This window comes from Nannobrachium achirus, assembly GCF_963921795.1.
Source record: "Nannobrachium achirus genome assembly, chromosome: 9".
NCBI lineage: Eukaryota > Metazoa > Chordata > Actinopteri > Myctophiformes > Myctophidae > Nannobrachium > Nannobrachium achirus.
In genome coordinates this window covers 38,925,981-38,938,773 of record NC_137818.1, presented here as the reverse complement: position 1 = coordinate 38,938,773, position 12,793 = coordinate 38,925,981, and the positions used below count along the sequence as shown (strand labels likewise).

Genomic DNA, 12,793 nt, shown 5'->3' with positions numbered 1-12,793 from the left:
GCAAGTTCTTTGCAGTTCTTTGCAGTCCTTTGCAAGTTCTTTGCAGTCCTTTGCAGACTTTTTGGTGTGGAGAGGCCTTTAGATTTAACCACTTTAACCATTATTTTATACTTAAGCTATTCAACTAGACCAGGTCAACCTGGTTGTGCCAGACCCCCTGTCTGTCATCATCATTTATGACATCATGCCTTTTGTAGGCATGTCATCATCATGTCATCATCATATATACCCTTTATATAGAAAACCCGGACAGACATTTGCTTATGTAGGCCTACCCATTTCATGGGTCTGGCAAAAATAGCAGATATAGAAGCTCATAGCGCAGCACTGACTCAAATCTTTGCTTCTGGGGGGGCCCTGCTCCCTGGAACAAAATATGGGGGCTCGTGACGGCCAAATACATATAATTCTGGGGGTCCTTTATTTTTAAAAGTTTGAGAACCAATAATATAGAAACATAGGTTTTTCAGAAAACTGTTAGGATTCAGAAGACATCTATAGAATCGGGTTAAAAGAGCAGTGGACCAACGGTAGGTCACCTACTGTACCTCCACCAGGCAGTCTCCAACGAGGCCCATCAACAGCTTCTTGCCCTTGCGCTCCCTCACCAGCGAGGCGTTCTCAGCGCGCAGCATGCAGGTGAAGTCAAACATGGCCACATCAGGCTCTCCCTTGTGGTTCTGAGCAAAGTCCAGGTGGGGCAGTGTGGTGGAGAAGCGAGCGGCTTCTTGGGCGTAACAGCGCAGGGCGTCCTGATCCACGTTGGCAGCAGCCAGAAGCTCCCCTGAGTCACTGAAGTCCTGGCGAAACCCAGACAGAGCAGAAGGTAGAGTGAATCAACGGAAATCTCACCCGCTTAATGCAGATAAGCAAGTCAGTGTTTGGCAAGCCATGCTGGATGGAACAGGTCATTACTTGAAGCAAAAGCTCCGCTCCCCAGAGTGTTGCCAGTGTTGATTTTGTTGACTAAATCTATGACGAAGAATGTTAGTCGACTTCCTTTTTCCACTGGCGAAAACTAAATAAAAACTAATCTATGATGACTAAACCTAAAAATAACACTAGTCTCTGAATTCTTCCCCAGCTGTCCCTGGAAAAACACTAATCGCTCACTTGTTTGATGACACCTTTGTTCAGCAGGCTCTTCTTTTTAGCAGTCATGACAAAGTAGTGGGTGTCATCTTTGTAGTAGACAATGTTCTCTAGATCAATACCTGCGTTGGGAGAAAGAGACAAGAACATGATGGATGCTGAGAGAGAGATGGTTCAAAGAGATTAAATTGAGGAGTAAACATATTTGTGAATATTAAATGATTATGCTAAATGGATAAATCTGTTGTGGGTTGTTTGGAACATTAGGGGCTATATTCACATATATCCTGTAAGGCTGTAACTTTGTCACTCAGTCAGTCAACCAGTAACATATATTGGGCGAGTCCAAAACATGTCTCCAATGCTATTGTCTATTTATGGTGGTGGGGTGACCCACTTGTTTATGTCTGGGCCTTTAAAATAGAAGAAAAATACAGTAGGTTGCAACTTGCAAGTAGGATGGAGAGAACAGGTGAATATTTTCACAATGTGGTCGGAAAGTGGCTCAGGAGGTAGAGCGGCCCCCTGGTAAGGTTTTCGGCAGGGACATGTTGGGCCCCCGATTCAGCCCGGGAAAAAGAGTTGGAGAGGCCCTCATTGCGCGCTATAGAGAGAGATCTCTCTCTGTAGCGCTGCTGCTACTCAAAGATTTGCCATTTCAGATCATGACAAGTGACAAGCCAGTGGGCCAATTACATGAGTTATATTTTGTCGTTGTCAGGTGGAAACCTTGTATGTCCAAAACCGTTTGTTTTGTATTTATCATTTTAAAAATGATTTAAACTCGTGAAAACAGCCGATCTACAAGCACACAACGCCTCGCACCACGAGGCGTTGTGTGCTTGTAGATCTGACGGCCTCGACGCCTTGTATGATGAAGCAGGGCTTTGCTTTGCGAAAGAATTTACAAATTTGAAACTTGGAGATACATGGTTTCTGCCAGACAGTGACCATTTACTTTGTTGGCCGCCCAGCCCCCAAAATGGAACGAAGGCCGACATTTTATTTCTATTTTTTTTTCTAATGGCCGGCCTGGACCGGCCGGTTCATTCGGGAATTGTCCCGCTTTTCTCAATGGCCAGCACGTCCCTGGTTTTCGGGTTCAATACGAGACTCCCCCTGGATTATTGTCAAGTGTCCTTGAGCGACACTGAACCCATAACTGCTCCCGTTGAGCAGCTTGTTGCCTTGCGTGGTTGCCTCCTCCGTCAGTGTGTGAATGTGTGTGAATGGGTCAATGTAATACACATTGTAAAGCGCTTTGGAGAAAGGCGCTATATAAATGCACCATTTTATGGTCAGTATCACAAGAAACTTGCTTTGAATGACAAGGAGTATTTATTGACATGACCACAAACGTCTGTGTTCCTCATTTGTTTTCACACGTGTAACTGTCCCCAGCTGAGGCTTGTGAACACTCATTTCACACCCTGGAGATTGGGCTCGATGAGGCGCAACGGAGGTACACTGTAAAATCCTACGTGTGCATTTAACTCTGTGAGTGTACAAATGGATAAATGAACACTAAGGATTTTACCGTGTATGAAAACTAGAACATCTGTGGTATGTTCCTGACTTATTTAAAAATGCCCTGGTTCACTGCCTTTGCTTGAATAATGTTAATGAGCGGCTGGGGTCAAATGGAGCAAATGTTTGAATTTTTTCCTGTTTTGAGCATTTCTCTAAACTAAACTGTTGCCCAGTGGTCACCAGGCTACGCACAAACACCGCAAGTCGAGAACGATGCAAGTTGCAAATGCATGCCCCACCCGGTTATGCAATACCCGTTGTCAGAATACCCATGCATATATTTGAAGTTGATCAGTTGGACGGTTCTCGAGATACATGAACTACAGACACACACACAAACAAACAGACAGAGTGATTTTGCGCATTTATAGTAGCATATAGAGGCATTATCTCTGGGGATTTTACAGTGTGGGGACGATATGTGGACCTCTACCTGTCTCAGTCAGCAGGTTCTGGAAGAACTTTTGGTTGTAGATACGAGCCACGCCGCTGATCTCAGGCACCCGGGCCTCGGCGGCCGTGTTTTTGTTGATGAAGTTGGCCGTGATCCCGATAGCCAGCTTGCCTCTCATCTCCTTTTGCTTGAAGCCTGGAAAAGAAGAGGAAGATGTTAAAAAGAGGGGAGAAGTGACAGGAAATCATTCACACAAATTAGAGAAGCCCATTTGGAAATTTTTTTTCCAAACGTGTACACTTGGTTATGTTGTTGGTTCTACGTACAGTAGGTAACCATTGCATTATCTGTATAGATATTGCATTGCAACATTGCAGTGCACATCATGGGCCTTCAAATTAGACATGAAACGTTTTTGTCATGATTAGAAAAATTATAATTGTCTATAAATATTCAATTAAAATGTTTCTCTTTTTCTTCATATTTCAAACTTGACAGCCTATATTCACTACACAGTATAGCAAATTAATGACAGTGTGTAAGGAACAGAGAACATACCGGTATTACAAATAAAGCAAATGTGAAAAATGAAAGCGATGATAATAAAACTGATATAGAGAAACCAGATCATGATACCAAGACTGCAGGATGCATTTTCAGAGGGAAGCATGCACCAGAGAGGATTTGCACATGCAGAAGGTCACATTTAAACAGGACACAGGAGGTAACTCAAAATTCACTTAAATGGAGAAGTAGTACTCCAAATAGTGATCTGAGCAAGCTCTTTATTTACAGAAAGAGTCAAGCCCCTTGGCGCCATAGTTTGAAGAGTATGGCTGTAGTAACAAGGTTATCAATGTTACCTTCCCTTCTTGGAGTCTTAACATGTTCTATACCCATGTACAGTATCTAATCTAATAAGGAGGAGACACCGTGTTGTGCTTAACGATATTAGCCCATAATCTTCTAAATCATACTGGAATCACTTTACCTTACATTTAGTTAAGAAACTAATATTTTTGTCCCCACCCCACCCCATCCTTTTCTTTTTTTCATTCTTTATAGTGAAAAACAAACAATGACAGATTCAGACCATCACCAACAGATAATCACAATGAGAGAAATAAAATCCATGAATAAAGATCATCTACTTATAAACCTCATATCCAAGCATTCACATGGTTCTATTGGTTGTGTATTGTAAATGAATAAGTGTGTTTCTCACCATCAGGGATAAACTTCCCTCCTCCAGCAGAGATGAAGACATCAAACTGGAAGGAGGCTGCGGGATGAGATGGAGGGTGCAGCTTGGCTGTCCAACCTGGCAACGGAAAGCGCAGACATATAAAACCAGTACTGAAAACAATCATGGTTCTTACAATTTTAAAGGTGGAGTAAGTTATATTGATTAAGTGTTAAATAGTTCTATATTCATATTGCGTTGAGTATCACTTTGCAGAAAATACATTTTCATATCAGGATACCAATTTCAACCAATCATCCAGTATATAAGTATCCAGAATAGTGGAAGTGATGAAATAAACAAATTAACCTAACCCTAATTGGAACTGGAACACAATTTAACCTGATTGGTAAAATTGGTATTCTGACCTGAAAAATATAATTTTTGTTTACCAACACTCTACACGCTTAGTTCTTTTCAATCAAAGGAAAATGTGTTTGCTGCAGCCCATTATTGAGATTGTTTTAACTCACTCACTACCAATGACGAGACACTATTTTATGCTGCCGTTTATCTGCTCAAAAAGTAGCGATTCCTGTTTTGACCGGAATCAGTTAAAAACCGTATATGAAAAAAAAGTGATGTTTTTGTGATCGGATCTGTATGGCGAGTTGGCGACATGCACGCGGATCTAGCGATCGTGCATGCGCATCGTGCACAATGGACACGGTGCGAGATTAAAATATATTAAGATAAGAAAAAATAACCGGGATATGAAGAGCAGTTAGGTTATATATTCCGGTAGTAAATGAGTTAATCATTCTTCAGCGAAGATTTCAGTGAAATGTCTATGTCTATGGTGAGAGAATATATGGGAAGCACCTTTGTTTTCTGACGGTTCAATCAAGCCCTGGAACTCCAGTCCAGTGTGCACCTCCACTCCGAGGAGAAGGCATATTTTCAGCAGCATCAACTGCAGCTGACGAATGCCTGGAAACAATAGTTGAACAATGAACACAGTATCAGCACTTCTCCTCCTATTCCTATCGTATAACATACTAGTCATGATTTTGTCTTTTATACTATGAAATCCCTATGCTTATATACAGTTCCACCCAGACCAGAGGTTCCCAACCTTTACTGGATCAGGGCATAGGCTACTTTTTCTTTTTTTTTAAGATTTGTTTTTGGGCTTTTTTTATGCCTTTATTCGATAGTTAGACTGACAGGAAATGGGGAGAGAGATGGGGAATGACATGTGGCAAAGGTCGTCCGGATCGGGAATCGAACCGGCGACGCCAGCAGGCATCTTAGCCTAGTATATGGTACGCACCTTGACCACCAGGCCAGCAGGCGCCCCCGGGCATAGGCTACTTGAAAAATATTGACACTTGACAGTGTTCACAGCCCCTCCATCTCCCTTCAGATGGGTGGGCTGTGTGCATTTTCAGTGCATGGTGCATTTTCAGAGCAATCAATCATCAAAAAGAACATGTCATCAGTACATGCCCTGATGATGACCAGTTTCTGGTCGAAACATGTCTGCTTTTTAATCTAATGAAATAAAGTCCCTTTTAAACTTTTGAGTGCCTGGATCACTTTTTTCTTTTTGATATCTTGATCCCGTCGATCCAAGAGCACCATTAGACTCGTTTTTACTATTCTTATTTTCCGATGAGCACCTGGTTTTCTCTCTCTCTCTGAATCAATCAATCAATTGTGTTCCAGCTTGGATCAATGGAACCAACTTGGTATTCTAAGTTCTTATTTATTGGTATTACAATGAAAACAAATAAAAAAGTAACAGCCTACCACAGGTTGGGAATCGCTGACCTAGACTATATCAAGCTGAATTATGCGATTTCAGTACACATATGCTGCAAAGGCATGTTCTGGTATTGCATAATATGTGTGAGATCATTTGCAAGATGTAACACGTTGCACTCACAGGAAGTGGGAGCATTGCGGTGACACCACCACAACTACCTGATTCAAGACTGACATGAAAATGTAAATATATACTGCACTTAGACAAATAAACTGTATATACCTACAGCAGTGGTTCTCAACTTGTGGGTCGAGACCCCCAAGGGGGTCCCCAAATTATTTTGGGGGGGTCCCCAGATGATGGTGAGAGAATATATGTTCTCTCACCATTGTTTTCTCACTCAACAGTAAATAAACCAGCATAAAGTTCAAGTGCATAGATGGTATAAGCACATTTTCTAAAGTGACAATTTAAGGACTTTTTAATATCTCTAAAATGACAAATTAAACGTTGGCCAAATTTTCTAATATTAGAAAGGGTCCCCAGTTAAAATATTATTTTGGGGGGGGGGGGGGGGGGTCCCCAGTTAAAATATGATTATTTTGGGGGTCGTGGCCTGAAAAGGTTGAGAACCAGTGACCTACAGTAAGTACACTGCATATACAGTAGTACAAATATATCTATCTATCTATATCTATAGTCATTATCTATCAATCTATATCACACTAATGACTCACAGATGTGATCCAGAGTTCCGGTACAGAATTTGCCATAGAACTTTTTGGCCCCGAGGCCGCGGAGGTCGTATATGGTGTAGGGCCAGAGGTGGAGGACGTTATTCCTGGAGAATCTCTCCCTCTTCTCCAGTACCACCACCTGAGCACCCAGCAGGGCCAGTTCTATGGCCGTCCTCAATCCGCAAGGTCCAGCACCCAACACAAGACACTGGCGGGGAAGACAAAATAATGAGGTAATGACTAAGGCTGGGCGATATTAGGAAAACCTTCGATATTCAATAACGTTGTTGAATACGGTCCCATTAGTCAGAATCTGGTGATGTTAACCTGGTGAAAAATACTATGCCTAAACCTAAACCTAACCTCAGTAAAACTATGCCTAAACCTAACCCTAAAACCTCACCCTAACTACATTCGGACTAATGAGATGTAGGACTAATGAGATTTCGGACTTATCCCCCTTGAATACCTCGATATCGATATTACTCTCAAATTGGTCACACCTGGTTACAGATGGACAGATTTTTGCATGTGCTAGGTGCATGCATAGTGTGTCTATTACTTAATTTGACATGCACACACACCAATACCTCATTTCAAGCTGTCTTCGTCGATATGTATACCTCGCATGTTGATACCTCGATATTGATAATCTTTCGATATATTGCCCAGCCTTAGTAATGACTGAACTAACAAACAATACAAAAGTAGTTGCTCACACCCACACAACTTTTAAAGCAGGTGCAAAACACACAAAAAATATAAAATCATATTTTATTTGCTGATAAAATAAACAATAAAAATACACAATTTATCTCTATTTCAGCCGCCCTAGGAAAAGAAAGTATTTTGGCAGCGTTAACTGTAATCGTCTTTCTTTTTGGCCAGGTGTTTGGTACCCCCTAAGCTTGGTGCCCTGGGCTGCAGCCCCTAAAGCCTGTGCATTAAGCCGGGCCTGCATATCACGTACAGTATATTGTATCATTATGTAAGATGGTGTCTATCTCTTTATTTTAGTCTGATGAAGAGCATTTGCTCGAAACGTCACAGGTGTTGTGCCAATACATTATTTTTGCTTTATTAATGACTGAAATAACAGACACAATTCAACATATTCAATGTAATGCTTTATAATATACGCCAACAATATCTCATCAGATATTGTTCTTCTATTCGCTATCAGTTCTCTCAAAACTAGAGCAATCAAAAATAAAAGCCTGTTCCATTTCCCTCAAACAGATAACAAGCTATACTTACAGTATATCAACAGGAAATAGACCGGGTGTGTATTTTCATCACAGACTCTGTGATGAAAAAGAAAAAAGAAAAGAAAAGAAAATGTTTCTACCTTGTTTTTGGCACAAGCTTTTCCTTGCTGATAATCTTTGTGGGACGCCCTCTTATCCAACTTGACCCACAGTGCTTTGGCCTTCCAGTAGTTCAGCCTTTCCTTTAGCTTGGTGTAGAAGTTCCTGTAGTCTTTGGCATCCACATCCAGTTGCTTGCAGAGCTCAGCAAAGTGGCGTTGAACATCCTTACAGGTTGCAGCTTGGGTGAAGAGGTCAAAGACAGCATGGGATGGGTCGCTAGGGTCATGGCTTGCCATGATGCAGAATGGCCACCTGGGCCTGCTCGGTTTGTAGGGGCGACTGCAGAAGAAGGGTACACTGTTAATTTAACTCTGAAAGTACCAAAAAAAAAAGAAAAAAGAAAAAGAAAAGATGAATTAACTGAGGATTTGACTACTGCATGTATGGTAAAGCTTGGATAGATGAAAGAAGTAGTGGTAGTAGTGGTTAGAGAATCACAAACTGACTCTTAAATGTATGTCACTGGAGTGTCATTTTATCTGGGGGGGAGGTCCAAAAGTCTGACGAAAGCGCTACTGTATTATAACAGGGAGTGCGGGAAATTCTCCCCTCGTAATTATAGCACAGAGCTTTAAAAGTGGAAGACTTCCTCATTATCAGTACCTGGTTGCCTTGAGTCATCATCACAGACTTCCCAGGTTGTTCCTGTGCTCTTCTATATATCTTTACTACCACTCAACACCACGCCTACGGATTATGTGTCATACTCACGCTGTGCCTTAGGACCTGTCTGTCATTATTTGCAGTAGGTGGTAGAGCACGTCTTTGTGTAATGGAAACTTGAAAGCACACATGAAACACTGGTGTAGTTAGGAATGAACTAGGGCTGAACGGTATAGAGGGTATGCGCGTGACATCATCATCATACCCGGATGTTATGCAGGAACTCCTACTGAGTGGCAAAAAATATATATATATAAAAAAATACTTTTCTGGCCTTGACATCCACACAGAATAGCCCTCTCTGATTGTATTAAACGATTTTAAGCTCACATTGCCACTCGAGTTGCCACTCGATTTGCCATTCACTTCATGCATGCGCATACCCTCTATTGGGGGGGAACTGACACTGCAATATTTTTGTATAGCGATATAATAGAATACATAATTTAATCAAACACATGCATATCTGCATAGATCTAAACTTCAGTAGCTCCATTTGGAACGAATGTATCCTTCTACAATGTTAGGGTGATTTTAGAAGGGTAAATAAGGCAGTTACTCAATACTGGTTGACTCAACATCACACCTCTGTGAATGCAAAATGTGGTTGCAAGACCAGTTCCCAAGAAGTCATTATATCATTATGTTATTCATCAGATTAGCTGTACTGCTTTTCTACCAGATTAGTCATAAAATATATGAACCTTGCTAGTTTTAGTTTTCTTTCAAGAAGTAAAACTGTTTTTAGTACATTGTGACTGACTGACCCAATTTGCCGTAGCTACATATAGTAGCATCCTTTGCAATGTAACTATACTATTGCACATGTAAGAAGAGGGCAGAAGACACACACATCCCAATTCTACTAGGTTGGGTGCTGGATCAAAACATAAAAATATAAATGAATTCTGTGCATCAATACACTCCCGCTTGCAAGTTTCTTTTCAGGTAATGTTTTGGTCTTCCTCAGACCTTATTATTGCACATGTGTACATTGTGAAGTCAATGCTGAAACTATACATTGTGCACCATTTTAAATTATGGTTGTGCTGCACAGCCACACACTGGAAAAAGGGAAAAAAAAGAAAAGGCAAACAAGCAAAACTTAATCCACTAAGCAGTGAAGATACAAAGTACTTTGGCTAGTCAACATTTGTAAAAGGTGGGGTCAGTAATTCATTGTACAACAGTGTTTTGCACAACAAAAATAGCAAATCTACAAGCTCACAACATGTAGCGGTGTGAGCTTGTATACTATATCTTCTATTTCCAGATCTGCTATGTATTTAAATAATATACAACGTATAAATTAAGGATGAACACTCAGGCGATATGCTAAACTGTGGATGTTCTACTGTGCAGTCTGCAAAAATAGAGTTCAAAAGCATTTCTGAGAAAACGTCAATTATGCAAATATCAAACCCAGTGTATTTTATTCAAACTTCATCAGCAAAACAATATTCCACCCATACAACTACTACACCATAGCGCTGCAGATTCTGACACATTCTGAAACCACATCAGCAACAACTCACAGGCTCTAATGAGTATGAGTTGTCAAAGTGACCATTATACTCTAAACTCTGAAGTGCAATGCTGCATTTCCTATAACTTATGGCCACATCTTCCTTCCTGATGCTAAAAGTTAACTCATTTAACTCACAAGCTCCCTGCTGCTGTGACTTTTTCTGCATCCTCTGCCCTCAGCACGAGACACAGACCCTACAATTAACAGAATAAAATGCCCTGTCGTGCGTGTGTGTGTGTGTGTGTGCGTGCGTGCATGCGTGTGTGCGTGCGTGCATGCATGCGTCTGAGCCCTTTTTTAATTGTGGCCTGAGGGAAAGTTGGGCTACAGTTAGGCTCTTCTACCTAGTTCAAGCACTGTTTGCCAGTCTCCCTTTTGGATCATAACAAAAAGAATATCCCCAGGGCCCAAGGACATAATTAAGAATCTCCAGACATGATCTGGCTTGAAGCCAAGGTGACAGAAGTTCTGCTCTTTTATTGTCTAATCTAATACTATCCGACAGCATTCATATTCCTGCACATAATTGACATTTAACTTCTATGAAGGTTAGAATTTCAGGAAACACTGTGAAGGAGGGTTAACAGTTTTCATGTCTCTATTTTCTTTTACAACTGCAGAAAAAGCAGTAGAATGAGCTTCAATCACATCACTAACACTCCAAGTAAGCAACGTTAAGATGATCAAGGGTTCAGGTTTTGATTGATTGATTGAATACTTTATTAGCAGTTTGCATATGAAAAGCACAAGACAGTACAGTTCATACAAGGTCTACTAATAGGATTTAAACCCAAGAAAGTACTATGGCTTAAGTACATGCCGGATTTATCTAAAATGATTAGCCCAGTCATATCATGCTTGTATAAAAGGTTAAAGTCCAACACCATGCTGAAAGCAGAGCCACTATTCTTAAAAAGAAACAAGCTGGGAGACTTGAAACTGTTAATGTAATTTAGTTTTCAGATGACACCACATAAGCAGAAAGCCTTAAAGCAGTCTCACATGTCTTCAAACATGACTTTGCTATTTATAGTTGGAAGTCAGTAAATTGTTCAGAATACATGATGCATCATCTCTAGACTAATAGGAGACACAGTAGCTACCATCTGACTGGCAGAATGCCAAGAAATAATTCCAAGAAAACCATACAAGAATCAGCAGGATTCCTGACAACATGTCCAGTCCTGACTGGAGAGAGAAGAAACACTCACTTTAACTGAATGATTCTCACTAATGTGCTATTATTATGCTGCTCGTGCTCGCAGACGGTAGTTTTAGTATTGTGCATACCTGTTTTGTGTTGTGTGTTTTAGAATGAAGTGAACCAAAGAGTCTGTAAATACATCAACGTATCTTCACCTTGAAAATAAACTCACATACCTTGTTGCTGCGTGTCTGACGTTGAAACCAATGGTCCTGGCCCTGGAAAAGCTGTGTGTATCAGGATACAGGATCACCTTGACAATGACATGTCGAAGGGGCGTGGGTTAACCAAAAGTTGAGAGCAAATAATGAGAGAAATGAAAACGAGCAAATAACGTGAAATGTAACTTTGACACCCTCCAGCAGATATTCATGGTATCCAATAATCCATAAGCAAAGACATAAAAGTCTATAGACGCCTACAATGACAGGAAGTGGATAAATGAACAACAGGAAATGTTTAATTGTAAGACCCATGCTGTTTGACTTGTGCCAGGGTTTTTAGCAGCAGTCACAACAGGCAGCAATGTTGCGATAAGGCTATTACAAGGGTTCAGTGGTGTAAAGTAACGAAGTACATTTAATTAAGTACTTAAGTAAAATGTTTTGGTATTTATACTTTACCTTGTATTTCCAAATTTCAATACATTTAATTCTACTCCAGTACATCTCAGAAGCAAATATTGTACTTTTACTCCATTACAATTATTTGAAAACTTTAGTTCCTAGACTTTTGTAGATTTTGACTATTATTACAAAACAGACATTAACAACTTCAGCCCTATATACATTTTGGCCATTTGATGCGACCCATTATGAGCTTGTAGATCTGCTATTTTCAAAATATTTGTATACATTTGAAAACTTCATTATGCATAAACCGAGTACTTTTACTTTTAGTACTTGTCTTTAAGTACATTTTCATGCCAGTACTTTTACTCAAGTAAAGTATTTCTACATTCCAGTATTGATACTTTTACTTATAAGTAAAACATTTGAGTAGGCTACTTTTTCCACGACTGCAAGGTTACATCAACATGAGAGGTAAACTGCATTCAGTTCTATATATCTTTCGAATGAGTGACTCTTGGCTGGCAGGCTGAGCGACTATTCATTTTCCAATAGGTCTATTATATTCATGTTAAACATAAAGTAGCCTGCAGCACTTAGCCTACCTACACAGTATATAATCCGTCCGTATTTGCACAATTACATTCGCACTTATTCGCTACGATCAACAATAACAATCTACATTTGACTTGGGTAAGCCTTATTATCTTTTGTAAAGATTGTTACATTACCCTTTTTAAAGTGAGGATGAGGGT

General features: G+C 40.3%; 1 protein-coding gene across 1 annotated transcript in view; it reads right to left on the bottom strand.

Annotated features, from left to right (window-relative positions):
- mical1 (microtubule associated monooxygenase, calponin and LIM domain containing 1) overlaps nucleotides 1-11,716 on the bottom strand; it is a 29,739-nt gene extending 18,023 nt beyond the window's left edge. The window contains exons 1-8 of the mRNA XM_080732743.1: nucleotides 11,646-11,716; nucleotides 8,053-8,353; nucleotides 6,705-6,912; nucleotides 5,082-5,189; nucleotides 4,242-4,337; nucleotides 3,056-3,211; nucleotides 1,114-1,214; nucleotides 549-800 (exon numbers count right to left, since the gene is read on the bottom strand). Coding sequence (XP_080588869.1) covers nucleotides 549-800; nucleotides 1,114-1,214; nucleotides 3,056-3,211; nucleotides 4,242-4,337; nucleotides 5,082-5,189; nucleotides 6,705-6,912; nucleotides 8,053-8,310 — 1,179 coding nt within the window. The 5' untranslated portion in view covers nucleotides 8,311-8,353; nucleotides 11,646-11,716. The remainder of the gene's footprint in view (nucleotides 1-548; nucleotides 801-1,113; nucleotides 1,215-3,055; nucleotides 3,212-4,241; nucleotides 4,338-5,081; nucleotides 5,190-6,704; nucleotides 6,913-8,052; nucleotides 8,354-11,645) is intronic.
- Between the last annotated feature and the right edge of the window lie 1,077 nt (nucleotides 11,717-12,793).